Source organism: Dermacentor andersoni, chromosome 1 (assembly GCF_023375885.2).
Source record: "Dermacentor andersoni chromosome 1, qqDerAnde1_hic_scaffold, whole genome shotgun sequence".
In the NCBI taxonomy this organism is placed as follows: domain Eukaryota; kingdom Metazoa; phylum Arthropoda; class Arachnida; order Ixodida; family Ixodidae; genus Dermacentor; species Dermacentor andersoni.
The window spans coordinates 40,146,071-40,165,443 of NC_092814.1; the positions used below are offsets into that span (position 1 = coordinate 40,146,071).

The 19,373-nt window shown below is 45.0% G+C and overlaps 1 protein-coding gene across 2 annotated transcripts in view; it reads left to right on the plus strand.

Moving 5' to 3' along the window:
* The window catches only part of Sec8 (Secretory 8), a 97,908-nt gene that overhangs the window by 22,769 nt on the left and 55,766 nt on the right, over nucleotides 1–19,373 (plus strand). For both annotated transcript variants that reach the window (XM_050193014.3, XM_055061359.2), the window contains exons 10-11: nucleotides 8,230–8,436; nucleotides 12,102–12,173. In XM_050193014.3, the coding sequence (XP_050048971.2) occupies nucleotides 8,230–8,436; nucleotides 12,102–12,173 (279 nt within the window). The remainder of the gene's footprint in view (nucleotides 1–8,229; nucleotides 8,437–12,101; nucleotides 12,174–19,373) is intronic.

Below are 19,373 nucleotides of genomic sequence, written 5' to 3' on the forward strand. Positions count from 1 at the left end.
AAATCAACGTCCTTATTTCCTCATGAATTTTGATTAAAATTGGCAGAAGTAGTGATAATGTTTCTGTGATGTTATCATAAAAATTTCAGTTATAGTACCTCAACAACTTCATTATTTACAATGTAATGAAGTGGACGCACCTCGTGTTTCTAAGAGTGGCTCGGAGATGACGACGATGACCCATGCGGTGTTTTAGCAAGAGAGCTCGGGCTGTTCGCTGCTGCTAGGCTGCTGTTTATCTGCTGCTCCTCGCCTTCAATTAAACGTTCTTACATTTGGTGGAGATTGCTGGAATCCCTCAAGTCAACCTGGAGCTCTCCAATCGTACGTTGCCCACCGTCACCATTGCACCGTCACCTCAGCGTCACCACTTGCCACTGAGACCCTTCGATCGCAACCGCCGTTCAGACAGTCTCCATTCTCCATCTCCACGTCGACGGTCGCTGTCACCTATGCGTCGTCGGCCACCTACTGCTGAGGGAAACTAACTAGCGCAGTTCTGGAGGCAAGAACTGCAAGCTCATCGAACTTTCTAAGGGTCTCAATTTTCACCACAGAATGTCATTGACGTCCATGTCAAGGGAACATCCACTCAAGCGCTTATCGATACCGGGGCCGCCGTTTCCGTCATCCATGAAAAATCTTTGTCGCAAGCTGAAGAAAGTCACGACCTCTCCATCTGGCATGGCACTCTGCACTGCTAGTGCGCAACGCATTCATCCTACAGCTGTATGCACCGCCTGCGTAGTCATCCAAGACGTTTTGTACATCATCGAGTTTTAGTGTTGCCCTCCTGTTCTCGTGATCTCATCCTCGGGTGGGACTTCCTGTCACGTCATAGTGCCATCATCGATTGTTCTCGCGCGCAAGTGGCCCTTTCGCCGCTGTGTGACTCACCATCGGTCGGCGCCGACCTCAGTGTTCACAAAGTCTTCGTTGATGATGATATAGATCTACCTCCGGCGACGTCGGTGCTTGCGATCTTGTCGTGTACTTGTCTTGTCGATCTTGTCGTGCTTGTGATCTTGTCGTGTCGTGTACTGCCGTGCCAGACTCAACTGTGATGTTTACACCATCTGACATGCTTCCTCACCGCAAAGAATTATTTCTCCCGTTCGCCGTCCTCACTGTTAGGTCTGAATCGTTTTGATACCCATCTGTAATCTGCACCGGTATCCAGAAAAGGACAACGAAATGAGAAGATTGATTGTGTAAAGAATTCCTACAGCCAAGTCTACTACTGCAATATGTGCGCGCCGGCACAACCTCATGCGCACAAGTGCAATGGCCTCTGCACATGTGCATGTGAGCTTCTGTAGCCGCACATCTCTTCCCTGTGACAACTGGGGGCGTAGTACAATGCAGTCAAAAGTAGGCATTATCTGCTGCAGTGCCAGACAAAAAAGTGGTGATTTTATAGTAGTGGAATCGGAGCACTAACTCTCATTATAATACTAGTGAAATAAGGTGTTTAGTATCTTGTTTTTTTCTTTCAAACAATTACAGGTGGTACCGCTATTCTATTGATGAGAAATCAGCGTTTTTATTCTGTATCTGGCATTGCTGCAGCTGTTGCATACTTCTGATGTATTTTAGACAAAAGAGGCAGATGCTAATGCTCGTAAATTTGGTATTAAACTGCATGAACCATGAAATGGTGCTTTTCAGCAATATTTGAGTGCTAACAAGCCAGCTGTTCAGCTGGAAGAATACATCTATACTCAACCCACCCATTTAGAAGACATTTCGTACTTAACTACTGTGAGCAACCACGTGGGCATGCATCGTGCTGTGCTATGTTATTTCCAATACGCCTTGAGGAAGAGCTTTCCAAGTAAGAACATATTGATTGAAATAACAGCAATGCTACAATGGTAGCGAATAAGTAGATGTCCAGTTCTCTGTGCTTGGGCAAAGCTTACCTAGGCAGTATGCATTGCTGGTGATCAGCTGTTTGACGCGCATACTGGCATGGATGGGCACAGCATGGGGAAACATCACAAAATATGGCAATAAAGCTTGTGGGAATATGCACTGTAGCTCTAAGTAAATGACGATAATGCCAGTGCACTACAAATGCTGCAGTAATGTGTACACATGTGTGATAGTTTGCCTCCTCGGAAGTCTCACTGTTGTGCTCAGGAGGTATTGATGGGCTAGTTGGTTGGGCATTATCGATTCAATGGCAGTGCACTTGATGAGGCAAATACTAACATTAGAACATACACACACGCACCCTCTTTTGTGCCGCGCACCCCGCACAGAAGACCTTCATACCACCCCTCTCTCATCTGCCTTTCACCCTCTTGCTGACTTCGTAGGGGTGGAAGGGAGACTGGAGAGGTGTGCCATGCGGTTTGCATGGTATAAAGGTGGGGGCGGAAAAGTGATTTACATATTTTCTTTCCTGGATTTTTGGTTCCTTTTCCTTTAGCATAGACACCCATTATCCAAATTTAATGGTTATAGCCAATAATACGGCATGGGAACATTCTAGCATTGTCCTTGCTACATCCCTCAAGCATGCCATCGCCGCTGGCATTCTGTTCAGTGGTGATTTAATTTACTTTGTGCGTCTCAACTTGAGTACCACTGGAAGAACAGCCTCTTATTTCAAGAACACTTAGTTTGCTCTCTACGACCATAGAGCATAACACTTGGCCATTCTTTCGACATTTTGTGCAGGGAGCCCTCTTCTGATTGAGTGGTCTCATTTTCGACCAACAGTCTGCCGCTCTATACCTTAGCTTGTTGTGAAGGAAACAGTGTAGTTTTTCCTTTACATTTTGCCCATCTGTGGCCTTAACTTGCCCTGCATACTTTTCAGGTTCCATTTCCCCTTTGCTCTTTCCAAGGTTGATCAGACCCTGAGCTTTGGTATAGTGGTCTGCAGCCTTAGTGAGCTTGTCCAAACCTCTGCAGCCCCTTTCTTTATTGTGACTTTGGTGAAGAAACTGTCCCAAATTATTTTATCTCGGAGGTCCTCTTAAGTATGCTCCATCTTGGTCATCTGCTGCCAATGGTTGAAGTATCCTGCAAGACAACCAGCAAACTGTCTCCTTGCATCGGAGTTTTCCATTCTTGCATCTCGGAGAGTTCGCTTCAGCTTAGTGTAGTCCAAGGCATCCTCGGCCACCATACAACCAGTAGCACTTGGTGCTTCTCCAGTTAAGCACATACTGATAGACAACGCCCATTTATCTCGTGGCCATCCTTGACTATTAGCCACTCTCAAATCATTGGATATATGCATGCAGCTAAAGTCTCTTCCCTTGTTGAATGGGGAATGAGCTTGTGTGGGCTTTGGTAAACCTTCGCTGAAACTAGAACTTGAAACGGTGCTGACGGATCACTGCCAGCTGCTGGAGCTAACCTTGCCTGGTGTTCTTGTAACTGCAGCTTAAGCTCATGAACTGCTTTCTCTTCTCATAAGCAAGCTCTGGCTGCTTCCTCTGCCTCTTTAGCTGCTGTATGGTCAGCTGTATGCTGGTCTCTTTCTCTCACCCTCTCCTCATCTATCCAGCTCCTTAAGTCCATGCCCGATGTGCCTAATCGCTTGCCAAGTTGTAATAACCTCTCAAGACACATTTTCAGCCGCCGCACACTCTCAAGGTGAAGCTCTATAAGGTCTTAACAAGAGCAAGTCCTGTCGTAGATGCCTGAATTTGAAGGAACTTTAGTCATATCATAAGAAGCCAACAAACACTGACACCAAGGACAACATAGGGGAAATTACTTGTGCTTAATAAATGAAATAAAGAAACAATAAATTAATGGAAATCAACGTGGATAAAGAATGCTGGTGGGAAACGATCCCACAACCTTCGCATTACACATGCGATGCTCTACCAATCAAGCTACCGCGGCGCCGTTTTCCCATCCACTTTCGTGGGTATTTATGTTTCCTAGTAGAACCCTGGGAGTGTTAGCCAGTGCCAGCACTCGCAAACCTTGGCGGCGGATGTGGAACATCCTTTCTGCAGCAGGCGTCACGAGAACGTGATATTTTTTGGGTGAAGGCAACTGGTCAATAAGCCCACACATGCTACCTGAAGGCATCAATGTTGTCAGTTTCGAGACCCTCGTTATGTAATGAACGAGAAAAGGGGTTAACCGAGGGACCCGATTTTTATTAGTCATATCGTAAGAAGCCAACGAACACTGACACCAAGGGCAACATAGGGGAAATTACTTGTGCTTTATAACTGAAATAAAGAAACGATAAATTAATGGAAATCAAAGTGGATGAAAAAAGCAACTTGCCGCAGGTGGGGAACGATCCCACAATCTTTGCGTGGTGCCGCAGTGTTGGTTCTCTGGAGGGGGTATTCTGTAAGTGTCCACCTAGTAGACGTGTCCATTTCATCTTCTGCTGAAGTGCTGATTGGCTGGGGGCGCCTGTCTCACGCATACCCTAGCCCAGCCAATCGGAACTTGAGCAGCAAATGAAATGGACATCTCCACTAGGTGTACAGTTGCAGAATACTCCCCAGTAGAGTTTAGTGCTATGGCTTCTGTAGATGTAGAGGCTTGGTTGATCATAAATCTCGTGGGCAGTGACCACCGGAGTTGGTAATGATGGTGCCTGGCCACGCACAAAGTTGCAGGCCAGCTTCTTTCGTGCGGGCCTCTTAGCACCTGCCCGATCAGAAGTCTAATGCGTCTCTACTCCATCTGTTGTCCCTGGACCTGTGGTCATCTGACACCGGCTGGGATGTGGTGTTTGCTTCTTTTGCATATGTTCCACCAGATGCCCTGGGCTGAAGCACCTTTGTTTTGGTCTGTTTTTTGTAGCTTGACTGTCCGTAGACAGTTGCAAAATTCCGTCTGGTTGCCTGATGCCACTGTTTGGCTGCTGCTTTGGGGTGCAGTATCTGTTGTCTTGTGGTCAAGTACCGCAGTTGCTACAGTAGGTTTAAATTTTCTATGTACCAAAATTTGTTTGGACCTGCCGTGGTTGCTTAGTGGCTTTGACGTTATGCTGTGAGCATGAGATTGTGAGATCGAATTCCGGCCGTGGCGGCCGCATTTTGATGGAGGCGAAATGCAAAAATGCCTGTGTACTGTGAATTGGGTGCACATTAAAGAACCCCCGGTGGTCAAAATTCATCCAAAGTCCCCCACTACAGCATGCCTCATAATCAGATTGTGGTCATGGCACGTAAAATCCTAGAAAAAAATTTTTTTAATTTGTTTCCTTTCTATTAGTTTTTGTTATCCCTATTCCTTCTTCCCCATTTAAATTCAAACTCCTGCCTGTTGCTCCCCTAGTGGTGCAATTTCTAAAAAAAGTTCAGTTTTCACATTTGCTTTATTATTTGCAGACAGCACAAAGCAGTGCATGGCAAGGCAGTACATTAGAAAACAAAACAAAGGACTGTGCAGAGGGCATTAGATGGATGCTGTTTTTAACTTTAAAGGGTTGGTGTAGAAAGTATGTTGCATTAAAAAGTGACATCTTATATATGCACATGCTCTATATGTAGTATAGTGTAGGTGAAGATTAAGTCACTCGGAAACTGTTTTCTTTAAATGCTGCAGACTATGTGAAGTAAGATATGCTAGACGGGTTGTTGCATGTACTAACATTTCTTTAGAACATGCATGTTATCAAAAGCAGGTACTGTGAAATTGAGGCGGAGGGGGTGAAATTTGCTTGAACTTATTGGGCTATAACCAAACAAGTTCAGCCACATTTAGCTTTTAGTTTGCATTATTGCTAAAGTTTTCTTATGTTCCTTGTTGCCAGTGGTACATTATATATGGCATGCCATGAATCTCTTGTTTTCATTCACATAACATTTGAGCCATCTACAAATTATATAATCTTTCGATCACTCATATTTGGGTTATTTGTTGTGTACTTTTGTCATTGTGGAATTTCCCGAATAAGTCTCTCTGCTAAGGGTGTGCGAGCAGTGTTTGAAACCAAATCGTGTAAGAATTCAGTAGTGCCAGAAGCAAATGGAATCAAGTAAAGAATATTTTTTTAATAGTTTGCAAATAATGTACAGCCTTGTCACCAATGTTATCAAACAATTTTTGCATCTTGGTGTTCACAGCATTAAAAAGTTTGTTATTACACTGCAAGTTATATAACATACTTTATTAAAAGCACCAAGGAAGCATTAGGAGCAGCTAGGCAGTTTATTCCGTAACTCAGGGTTCTTTTGGAGCATACCCAGCCATGCATTACTGTATAAAGTTTAGAAAGGCAGCATTGTAGGCCAGTTAACATCTTTGTATACCTTTGCGGCCAAACCTGAAATGCGTATCATCATCTGCGGGAATGGCAGAGTAAAAAAAAGTGCCTTTCCTTCAGTTCAAATAGTTGTGATGGCTGGTGCTAGTATTGTATCAAGTATGCTGATAGTAAATGTATTCAGATTTAATACGATGAGTATACAGTTGATGCATCTATACATAGAAGCAAACAAAGCCCAACTGCAACGAAATTTCACTTTGGATAAATTGGTTATAAACAGTACATCATCATCATCCGCCTATTTTATGTCCACTGCAGGACGAAGGCCTCTCCCTGCAATCTCTAATTACCTCTGTCGCGCGCCAACTGATTCCAACTATCGCCCGCGAATTTCCTAATTTCATCGCCCTGCCTAGTCTTCTGCCGTCCTCGACTGTGCTTCCCTTCTCTTGGTACCCATTCTGTAACCCTAATGGCTCAACGGTTACCTAACCTGGGCATTATATGAGCTGCCCAGCTCCATTTCTTTCTCTTAATGTCAATTAGAATATTGGCTATACCCATTTGCTCTCTGATCCAAACCGCTCTCTTTGGTGAACATGTGAGCCAATTATTGCACTGCATGCAGGTGGGAATTTATAGCCTCGTGTCAAAAACTGTGACAAATCGCTTGCCCTTGCCTTCACCATGTCATTATCACAACCACTGAAGCCCACCAACAGCCATCAGGTGATTTCGCAATCGTGGGAACATTCTCAGTAATACTGTTATTGCTGATTTTGAGGTAAAGAAATGAATAATATATGTCAGCGATCTCAAAAGGACAGAAAAGGTATTCATCTTTGCACTGGCGGTCTACACATGACAGATGCACATAGCTGCGTCTGCTGCACATGGCCTCCAAGGTAGTAGGGACGGGCTATATAGGGTAGATACCGTAGCTGCCATGGGGTGCTGTGACAAGCCTTCTGACTGGTGAAACATCTGAACTTTTGGGCGGAGCCTTGCCACCTGTCCCGTGTAGCTTCCAGCACGCTAATGGACATGATAATAGAGAGAAAGCCACTCATCGATGCAGTAACTACATCTAACTACACTTATACTTTAGGGATTTGAAACATTTTTGCAGCAGGAGATTTGTGAGGCCATTCTATGATTAGTTAAAAAGAGAATTTCAGGGACCCTTAAACTTCGCTTTTTACATAGTCCAAAATTTCATTGTAGTACAGCTGCAATACAGGTATACTACCATGTTTGAACAAAATTCTATTCAGATGATCATGGTTTTGCCCAAAAAGTTTGGCTCCTTGAGCAATGCAGCGTGCTTTAGCATGTTTTGTCCACTGTGGATGGGATGGAAGTTATTGCATTTTTGCTTGACTTTCATATTTGGTCATGCACAGTTGACTACATGAAGTATTGAAACACTATTAAAAAATTCTTTCAATTTTTGAACAGTGACTATTTGTTTCACAGACCGAATTTAATGTGATAATGTTTTATTTATCATTTGAAAGTTTCGAATATTTGCACACCTCTACCCTCTGCAGGCACCACGGAGAAGCTGAGTTCACAATGTCGCTCTATAAATACAATTTCATAGATAAGTTACAGTTCCTGATGTAGTCTTTAGTAGCTCGTAGTCATGCAGTCATGCAATGGCCATCTTTTGCACAAGCTCAGAATGAAAATGATAGTTCTATTTGTGAGTATACCTGTCGAGAAGTGAGTAAAGTTCTCTTTGGGCTTTGCTGGACTATGCTGTTTCCTTACTACCACTAGCTAATCGTGCTCCGGTAAATTAGTTGCATTTTCACATGGCTGCAATAAGTAATTTTCATTTGCGTTTCATACTCTCTGAAGGATAACATACATTTCATGAAAAGCATTGTTAGTGACTTACAATAGCCAAGACATTTATCCACCAGAAAATGTATTCTTGCTGTTGAGCAAACCCATAATTTGTTAGTCCTAGCTGACTGTTCTTGTGCATTATGAGCCTGCATGGTTGTTTTTTTTGACAGCTCATCAAGGAACGCTGCCAGACTGAGCTATTAGCAATGGTGCGGCGGACAACCCAGGTGCTTCTGGACACGAGCAATGGTTCTGCACAGACAGCTTCAGCTCTACAACCACGGCTGCTTCTAGACTTGTTGGATCTGCTGTTTGAGCAATTTCACACTGTGGCCACTGGACATGAGTGTGTTTTGACGAACATGCATGCTATGGTGGTGAGTTCTCTTCCTACTTTAGCTGTGATACTGCCATGTTTTGTTTACAGTGTGTTGAGGAGGCAATATGAAAAAATTTTAACCGCTATATGCCCAATTTATTTTGGAATAGCTCAAAAAATGTAAAACTAGTTTCTTGCCTCTAAAGATTTTGTTCAGAAGTGTCCAATAATCAGGCAGTCAGGAAAAACTAATCTTGAGGGAAAAAATTAATTTTGTTCATTTTTATGCTAGTAGTACAGAAAGTTAATTTTCACAGTTTTGCTCAGTGCTGTGAATCAGTGAAGCAACATCAACTTAACATTTCACGATGGTTGAGACGATGGAAACACTTCACAATCTCCTGTCACACAATCCAAAGTGCTTCACATGTCGTTACTATGTAGCGAAGTGCAGATTGCGCAACCTTGACTGTGCAATGTCAGCACCTTATGCTGTATTGTGTGAATTCGGTTCATGCAGAGCTGTGTGCCTGCATGTGATTCAATCCACGAAGGGCACTGACAAACTTGGTAGGACACTCGCTTTAGTTGCCGCCTGCTTCTTTGGCCATTGGCCTAGCCGGTGGGAACGATTTCGAACCCAATCGCCAATGTGCCACTCCCCTCAATTGCTTCTTTCCCACCACCTCTCCAGCCAGTGGCGAATTTTTTTTTCATGGTCATACTACTAAGGTCGTTGGGCCTAACGAGTGCAGATTTTGGTGGCTATGAAAGTTACAGTTTGATACAAACTCAAAGCAAATCAGTTCGAAGCAGCTGTGTAGCACTTGGAGAGCCAAAAACCATCTCGCCAATGAAAGTAAGGGTATAAAGACAATCTGGACAGCGTGACTTGGCCCACAGCTGCCATTTCTGCAAAATTTTGTGTACGGATGTTGTCCGAGACAGTGTCCTCTACGTTTGTCACTCCTGTGCCTCCCTGTTGCACCATTTGCCCATTACTTATGTAAGGTAAATAAAAACCTAATTCATGGTTTGCCAGTCGTCTTTGTATGGCCTTAAGGGGAGATGCGGGTCGACAAATCAAATTTTTCAAATAAAAATTCATACTCTTCTGATGAGGCTCACAATTGTAAATTTTGCATAGATTGTGAGCTTTCCTGCTGTAACAATAAGCAAGCATTAGCCTGGCTGTGTTGGCACCAGCTCCTTCTTGACTTTTTACCAGTGTTCTGGCGAACGCTATACTTTCTACATATGTGAGGCTGTCAAGCGAAAAGCTGTTGGTTCTCTGTTTCTGGGCGAGCCCCGAAATGGTGGCTGAGTCTCAGCAGCGTGATTTGGTTGCTGTGCCCCTAAACAATATCTGCTTCATGCACTATTATGGAAATGGCCACTTCTATAGCCATATTTTGGTTTAACAGAGGCCACAAAGGCTTTGAAGAGATTCTACAGGAGTTGGGCTGGCTGTTCTTCCAACTCAAGAGTTGATTGCTCTGTGTAACCGGAGAGACTAGAGAAGAATCAAAAGAATATCTGAAACACAAAACGGCTGAAGTAAAATTTTCTTATTGCAGTGTAGCAAAGAAAGCTCGGCTGGGTAAGGAACCTCTCATTGGTTCTGAGGATACCAGCAGGATAATTTTGAAGTTTTTTTTTTTTTTTCATAATGTATGTACAGTCGAACCTCGATATATCGAACAGCGCGGTGATCGCAAAATAGTTCGATATAGCCAGAATTCGATATATAAAATCACGTAGAAAACGCGTCAAAAACTAGCGCAAATCAATCAATGAACCAATCGTGACGCAATAGATACTCACATGAAGCTTCAAAGTATTTATTTAGTTCGCTGAAAGTACTGAAGCAGCGTAGCCTGCTTCATATTGGCAACCGCGTGCTTGAAACCACGGCGTCCTCAACATAGTCCAAACGGTCCACAAGAGACAGTCCAGTGCCTTCTATTGCGCCGCAGTAGCGGCGTACAACGGCCAAAGCAGCTACAGCCTCAGTTGCAGTCGGGAGCGGGGCAACATCAGCGCTTGCTAGATCAGCCTCGGCAGCATCTTCGTTTGGCCGCTCAGCAGTCACTTCTGCCGCGATCTCCACGTCTGTTAACTCCGCCACTGCTCCGGTGCTGTCGTCACCGCCAACGAAGTCCGCAATGCACATGATGTGTGGCTCAGCACCGACAAAGCGCTCCAACTGGCTCCACGGCCGCCTCGATCATGCGCACACGGCGGGGGCAAGCCTCGCCGTGCGCGCGTGATCGAGGCGGCTTGCCCCGCCGTGCGCGCATAGGTGCGCGCGTGATCGAGGCGGCCGTGCTGGCTCCAAGCCGCCGCGTGTGTACGCCGCTACGTTCAAATGGCGCCCTCGGCGCAACCGATGTGGGCAGCTGTCGTAAGCAGCAGTCTGGAACGCCGATCGCGCCGCCGCCATCTTCGAGAGTGTTGCGGGAAAGCTCGCCTCATGTCAACAGAGCGCACTTGGTCTGGGGCGGCGGAGTTCGATATACCCATTTTACATCCGGCCCCGTTCGAAATAAAGAATTAAAAATGCATGCGATTTTCCATGTGATATAGAAATTGTTCGAAATACGCAATAATTCGATATATCCGTGTTCGATATATCAAGGTTTGACTGTATTAGTAAAAAATACAGATAAATACATGTGCGTAGTATATACATAAGGAGGTCCCATAGTCAGACTGTATCGGGACCTCCTGTTAAAGACACTTATGATGTTATACAATGTTTAAAGCAACAGTAGTACAGATGAGAGCTAAGAGTAATAACAAAACATGTTTCTTCTGCCACTTCAGACACTTCTTCTAGAAAGACACGTCTGCATTCTTGTGTAATTTAATGTAAATTGGTCATTTGCAATTTTAATAAGCATGTTTAGAAACGTTGAAACATCGTTTTTTGCTTTTTTGTTTAATCTTGCGCTGTTTTTACTACTTGGGCACAAAAATTCATGTAATCAGTGTGACTCAATCTTGGCCAAATTGTACATGCACATTGTCAAGGATGTGAATGCAAGGACTACCTAGGCTTTATTGTAACTTCCAGCAATTATGGTCATTGGTTTTCAGGAAACCCATCAGTGTTCTCTGCTTAGACTGAAGGGTCTGCAATATGTTCTAAATAAATAAATAAATATACTCAACACTAAGTATTTTTTTTTCAATAATAAAGCTAAAAGATTTTGTATGAAGCCCATACCTTGCACAAACGACCATACTTTTCCCACTTCCAGGAAGCACAAGAGGTTAAACAGATATTGAGAAACTGAAGTTATATATGAAAATAGAATAAACTCTATATTGTGCATAAATTTAATATAATTAGCCTTAGTAACAAAAATGGATCTCTGAGTCTCCTTAAATCGTCATGGCTTTTCTGGTTTTTGCTCGTTTATTTTTATGATCAGCAATTATGTTTATGAATGGGAGCAAAATTCTTGCCTAATTGCCTGCTTCAAAAGGGTTGTTAAATCCGAACTGATATTAAGTTTGATCATGGTTTTTCTACAGCTTGAAGCTCATTTATTGGTTTTTACGATGTGTGCACTTAAGGTTAATGTATGATGAGAGCAGAATGCTTATCTGATTGCCAGCACTGTATATGGTATGTGGTTTGCAAGTGGTGTTATCTTGCCATTTCTTTGTTAGTTGTGAAACAAAAGAAAGAGAAATAAGTGTACATTGAAATTCTAGGATACCCAAGGACCTGACAATGGTATACCGATGTATAGCTTGGCTGATGTGTGGTCAAGAATACAGGCTGTGGTAAGTGGGATGCATTCCACATTACTATACATTGATTAAATTGGTATCCTAAATTATTATCAACATTGTTACTTCTTAATTTTAGAGACACTGGCACCTAATGCAAGATCACATATGCATTACAGAACTTCAGCATTATTTTTGAAGTATAAGCCTATTGTAAACCAGTGCTTTCACGTGTTGACTACTCATTGGCAAGAAGTATTTCATCTAATTTGAAAATTTAGCAGGGCTTGTACTCCCACACAGTGATATGCCATTTTATTCACTTGTAAACTATATTTTTGCAAGTAGTTAATTTACTAATGTGTCAACTTATAAACTCTCTCCAGCTCATTTATTTTGTGCTGGTTGGCCATGTGCAAACTGACTTTGAGCAGGGGCACTGCCATTTTTATGGCAGTACTCCGTGTTATGTGGACAAGCCTACTTGCAGAGCTTTTTACATTGTCTGTTAATGATCTGTCCATTCACTTATCTAAGTCAAATGTAAGTCTGTTCAGCTGCCAGGAGTTATGACTGTTTTGGTTCCATATGATTTGCTGATCTTACCTCTGGCTGCATTATTTTGTAGTGGCAAATGATGGTGATAACGCAAGTGGGAAAACATATCATGAGAAACCAACACTGACACCAAGGACAATATAGGGGAAATTACTTGTGCTTAATAAATGAAATAATGAAACGATAAATTAGTGGAAATTAAAGTGGATGAAACAACAACTTGCCGCAGGTGGGAACCGAACCCACAACCTTCGCATTTCGCGTGCGATGCTCTACCAATTGAGCTACCGCGGCGCTCTTTCCCCATCCACTTTCTTGGGTAATGGGTCGTAGTAGAACCCTGGGAGTGTTAGCAAGTGCCACCACTCAGACCTTGGTGGCGGACGTGGAACGTCCTCTTTTGCCGCAGGTGTCACGAGAATGTGATCTTTTTGGGTGAAGGCAACTGGTCAATAACCCACGTATGCTACCTGAAGGCATCAATGTAGCCGGATATGAGACCTTTGTTATGTAATAAACAAGAAGAAAGGGGGTTAACCGAGGGGCCCAATTTTTATTAGTCATATCATGAGAAGCCAACAAACACTGACACCAAGTACAACATAGGGGAAATTACTTGTGCTTAAAAAATTAAATAAAGAAACGATAAATTAATGGAAATTAAAGTGGATGAAACAACAACTTGCCGCAGGTGGGAACCGAACCCACAACCTTCGCATTTCGCGTGCGATGCTCTACCAATTGAGCTACCGCGGCGCTGTTTCCCCATCCATTTTCTTGGGTATTTATGTGTCGTAGTAGAACCCTGGGAGTGTTAGCCAGTGCCACCACTCGCAGACCTTGGCGGCGGACGTGGAACGTTCTCTTTTGCCGCAGGCGTTTCGAGAACGTGATCTTTTTGGGTGAAGGCAACTGGTCAATAACCCACGTATGCTACCCGAAGGCATCAATGTGGCCGGATTCGAGACCTTCGTTATGTAATAAACAAGAAGAAAGGGGTTTTACCGAGGGGCCCAATTTTTATTAGTCATATCATGAGAAGCCAACAAACACTGACACCAAGGACAACATAGGGGAAATTACTTGTGCTTAATAAATGAAATAAAGAAACGATAAATTAATGGAAGTTAAAGTGGATGAAACAACAACTTGCCGCAGGAGAACAGTAGCTTATGTTAACAGTTTTCTCTTGAACAAGTAGCTGTGAATGTAGCTGTGACTTATTTGATTCTGGGTGCCTCTTAACATACATTTGAGATATCAATGCTTCAAGTCTAAACAAATTTATTATTTTGTTTATTTATTTGTACATTCTGCAGCCTCAGTGAGGCTATTGCAGGAGTGGGATGAGCAACAAACATACAACACTTATAAAAAAGCTTGCGTGAATTGTTTCAGTGGTAGTGAATGGCTGTTGCCTGGTAATAAATTCCAGACTTCAACTGTTGATGGAAAAAAAACTGCGTTTAAAGGAATAAGTGCGGGCAAAAAAGGTTGAGATATTTAGAGCATGGTGACTCCTCGTACATGAGGGTTTGGAAGAAGTCAAGTAGTTATCAAGAGAGGAGAGGCGAGGAGAATTGATTAACTTGTTAAGGAATTTTAGGCATTCAAGTTTGCGACGCTCTGCAAGAGGAGTGAGACCAAGTAGGGTCTCACTGCAGCAGACCAATTCACTTATTTGTGAATCTCCCTATTGATGTGATTGCAAGCTTATACTGCTGTGCTGCAAGTCATCATATAGTCAATTAGTTTTGTCTTTGTAAAATGTTTCAAAGCGATTGTGGGCATGATTGGACCTGTCATTAGGCAACTAGTCAAATACCCTATAGAAATTTTATTGCTTAAACCCAGAGATATTGAGAGGTACTGTGCTGCTTCCTGTCCTGAGATTCATACAAATACTTATAAAATTGGTTTCTCCAAGGTGTTCATTCACTCAGTTCATTTTCAGTGCCTAATTATTCCTTACTGTTTGTAAGAGGTGCGACTTAATAGAGAACTCTGCCTCGCCTACCTCGGCTACTTGCAACTGTTGCAGCATATTGCAATGTATTTGTAGCATTGGGTCCCAACGTAGTGTGAGGTATAGCTTCTGACTGGAAGCTATACACAGAAAAGAAAGCTAAATTTATGCAAGCAGTAATGTCAGAGTTAATGTGCTTACTTGTAGATCTTAAAATAGAAAATTTATTAAAGGGGCCCTGAACCACTTATTATCGAAGTGGAGAAAGACATTTGAAGTGAAGATAGGCTATTTCAGAACCACTTTGCCGCAAAAAGCACTTCAATGTGTTCAGCAGAAGCGGAGTTATCGGCAATCAAACACGGCCTCAGCTGTGGTCCCGTTCTTACCTCACTGCATTGCACTACGAAGGCTACAGCGCAGTGGGGCATGCCCACAATGCCCCAGCGCCTTCTAAATGTCACCGTGGCGTGCATTTGCCATGACTTCCACCTTTGGTGCCTACGACATGCTAAACATAAGCCAAATGTGCTTGTGCTCAGCGAGCCGCAGTGCACTTAGCCAGGGGACTCGGGGCGGCACCCCGCGGCGGCCATGGGCTCTGGCTCCAACATGGCTCCAGCTTTAGTTCGTTCTGACTGTCGGGAAAGCATGCCCGCTATCTCCCTTATACAAGTGGTCGTTCGGGAGGAAATAGCAAGTTTTGGCATTCCATCTCTCTGCTCGGTCCGCCCTACAAACACCTACCAGATTTCTCCGGCCGCTTGCTCTCAGACGCAAAGCTTTCCGCCACTCTGTCGCAACCCAGCTGACTGGTGCACACTGGATGATAAACCCATCTGTTTCAATTGTTCCGGTACTGGACACATTGCCCGTCATTTCCGCAACCACTGGTCGTCGCCTCCTCGGTGGTCATCTCCGAGTCACTACCACCGAGTGCCAGACAATCGTACTTTCTTGCCCTGTATGTCGACTAGGAACATCAATGCTGACAGTGCTCCACCAAGATCCAGCCGCTCCCCGTCTCCGCAAGGTCATAGGTCCCGTTCGCCTCTAGTTCACCGCTCTTCGCCCCCATCTGCAACCGGTCGCTTCACTTCGGGAAACGAGGCGGTGCAGCTCCCGGAGGTGAAGCTCCAACTCTGACCCGGCCCACAAATCCCCTGTTGTCCCTGCCTACACGTGAAAACCTACTTGACATTGAAGTTGATGGCGTTCCTGTTATATCTCTTGTTGACACAGCAGCGCAGCTTTCAGTTATAAGCGCTGATCTCTGCCAAAGGCTCAAAAAGGTTCTGACGCCCGCCGTACCGTGCACTGTGCGAGTCACCGGGGGGAGTACTTCACCTATTCTTGGAATATGCACGGCACGTGTGACCATTGGGGGCAATTATGCCATTGTTTAATTTATCGTCCTTGAGGACTGTCTGCACGACCTAATTCTCGGCCTCGACTTCCTTTCGAAACACTCTGCCCAAATTGTCTGCTCCACAGGTGTTGTACAGTTGGATCTGCCACTTCCTGCCGACGCAACAACTTGTGCTTCATTCACACTGCTTATGTTCTGCTGAGTTTGCAAGGCTGTCTCCACAGGTGGCTACAAATGTCCTTCTGACGCCCTGTTCTCCCGTACCTGATGGCGAGCACGTCGTGTTGCTGCTTACTGACGTGGTTTTGTCGCGCAATATTGCCCTACCGAGCAATCCAGATCCGCGAAAACTGCGCTCGCGTGCCCATCCTCAATTTTAGATTTTCATAGCATGTGCTGCCACATGGTATCGCCATAGCGCATATCAGTCCTTTGGAAGAATTTGAGATTTCTTCTTTCACCTCTGAATCCTTCCTCAGTACCAATGGGCCTTTGTCACCCACTCCTTCGTGTTCAACGCCTGCAGACAATGTTTGTAAGATGATTGCCCCTGACCTTCCTTCCGAGCAAACAACAGCTCTTCGTCACCTCCTGTCATCTTATCGGGATATCTTTGATTTGGACGACCGTCTGCTGGGCCAAACATAGGCGGCCATATCTTGTCTCTGCAACAGAAAGGGCCATCATACAGAAAGGGGTAGACAGGATGATGGACAAGGACATCATTGAACCTTCCAGTAGCCCGTGGGCATCATCGGTTGTCTTAGTAAAGAAAAAAGACAACTCGTGGTGCTTCTGCGTTGACTACCGTCACCTCAACAGAATAACAAAGAAGGATGTTTATCCCCTGCCTCGCATTGATGACGCTCTTGACTGCCTTCACGGATCCCAATACTTTTCATCAATTGACCTCCACTCTGGTTATTGGCAGATTAGCGTCGATGAGATGGACTGCGAGAAAACCGCCTTCGTCACACCGGACGATCTGCAGCAATTTAAAATCATGCCCTTTGGATTATGCAATCTGCCAGCTACATTCCAGCTCATAATGGACTCTCTCTTGCGCGGCTTCAAGTGGTCTACATGCTTCTGTTACTTCGACGATGTGATTGTGTTTTCGGTGAACTTTGAGAGCCGCCTGCGGCGCCTCACAACCGTACTCTCTGTGTTTCGCAGGGCTGGCCTTCAGCTAAACTCCTCCAAGTGCCGTTTCGGTTGCCGTGAAATTAACATGCTCGGCCATCTTGTAAGCACTGCCGGAATCCAACCTGATCCACGGAAAGTTCACGCCATGCAAAATTTTCCTGTACCTTGTTCAACAAACAATGTCCGTAGTTTTCTGGGCTTATACTCTTATTTCCGGCGATTTGTGAAAAAATTTGCCGACATCGCTTGCCCTCACTGACCTTAAGAAGGATGTCTCTTTCTCTTGGGGACCATTGCAGGAGAAAGCCTTCTCTATGTCACACTTTGACCCTTCTGCGCCCGCTGAAGTATGAACTGACGTGAGGGGTCATGGCATCAGCGCTGTCCTCACTCAGCGTCAACAGGGCCAAGACCGTGTCTTCGCTTACGCCAGCTGCCTTCTTTCCATGCCTGAGCGAAATTACTCCATTACTGAGAGGGAATGTCATGCGCTCGTATGGGCAGTCGCGAAATTTCGACCGTACCTTTTCAGTCGGAGCTTCTGCGTCGTAACCGATCATCATGCCCTCTGCTGGATCTCCTCTTTGAAGGACCCAACTGGATGACTTGCACGTTGGGCATTGCATCTACAAGAATATACATTTTCTATTATGTATAACTCAGGGCGCCTACATAAAGACGCTGACTGCCTGTCCCACAATCCCGTGGATCAACCGGACGATACCGATGCAGACTCGTACATCAGTATTCTGTCCCTCTCCGGCTTCCTCCATATTAGCGACGAGCAATGCCAAGACCCTGTTCTTCGAACACTTATGGAACGCCTAAGCTCCTCGCCCAATGATCCGTCCCTGCGGATGTTCACCTTGCGCAATGGAACTTTATACCGCCGTAGCGTTCGTCCTGATGGCTCGGAGCTCCTCCTAGTCGTTCCCAAGCACCTTCGACGGGCCATGCTCCAGCAACTTCACAACGCTCCTACTGCTGGACATCTGGGCATAATTCATACTTATGACCGCCTGCGGCACCGCTTCTTCTGGCCCGGCATTTATCGCTCTGTGCGCCATTATGTCGCCTCTTGCGACTGGTTTCAGCGCTGGAAGATGCCTCCTATGCCTCCTGCTGGTGTGCTTCAACTCATTGATATCCCTACACAGCCCTTCTTTCGTGTGAGCCTCGACCTCCTTGGCCCCTTTCCAATTTCCATTAAAGGAAGCAAATGGATTGCTGTAGCAACAGATTATGCCACGAGATATGCCATCGCACGAGCGATGCCAACCAGCTGCGCTACAGATGTCGCCGACTTCTTACTATACCACATCATCCAGCACCATGGCGCTCCTTGCCAGTTACTCACGGATCGCGGCCGCTACTTTCTATCAAAGGTCGTCGATGATCTGCTCTGCTCCTGTTCTACAGAACAACAGCTTGCTACCGCATACCACCCTCAAACGAACGGCCTCACTGAGCGACTCAACTGCACACTAACTGAAATGCTGGCCATGTACGTTTTGGACGATCACCGCGATTGGGACGTCGCTTTACCATACATCACTTTCGCATACAACTTGTCCCATCACAACACTGCCGGATTTTCACCATTTTACCTTTCGTATGGCTGCGACCCCACCTGGCCCTTCGACACATTGCTACCTTCTGCAGTACAATCACCCAGCACTGGTTACGCTTGCGATGCTATTGCCTTAGCCGCCCAGGCCCAAGAGGTCACCCGTCATCGCCTCACAGTCTTGCAAGCTTCTCAAAAGCGACGCTACGACCTTCTGCACTGAGACCACTATTTTTCACCTGGTTCCCTTGTCCTTCTCTGGATGACTTCACGTCACGTCGGCTTGTCGGAAAAACTACTTTCCCGTTATTCTGGCCTGTACCAGATCGTACATCAACTGTCCAACGTGACATATGAGGTCGCCCCAGTCGGTCAGCCTTCAGTGCCTCCCAACGTGACCAGTGATGTTGTTCACGTCGCCAGGCTCAAGCCCTATGTCCCCCCATTAAGTGAGGCTCTATAACTTGCACCGGGACAGAGCTCACCCCGCCGGGAGAATCATGTTACGGTGAATGGAAAGAAGAAGGTGACATGAACTAGAGGAAGACGAAGATATACGCCATATACACCAGTTGTAAATATGCATTATTTTACACTCGTGGGCCTGCTTTCTGCTTGCAACAATATAGCCCTAATGCTGCAACTTGT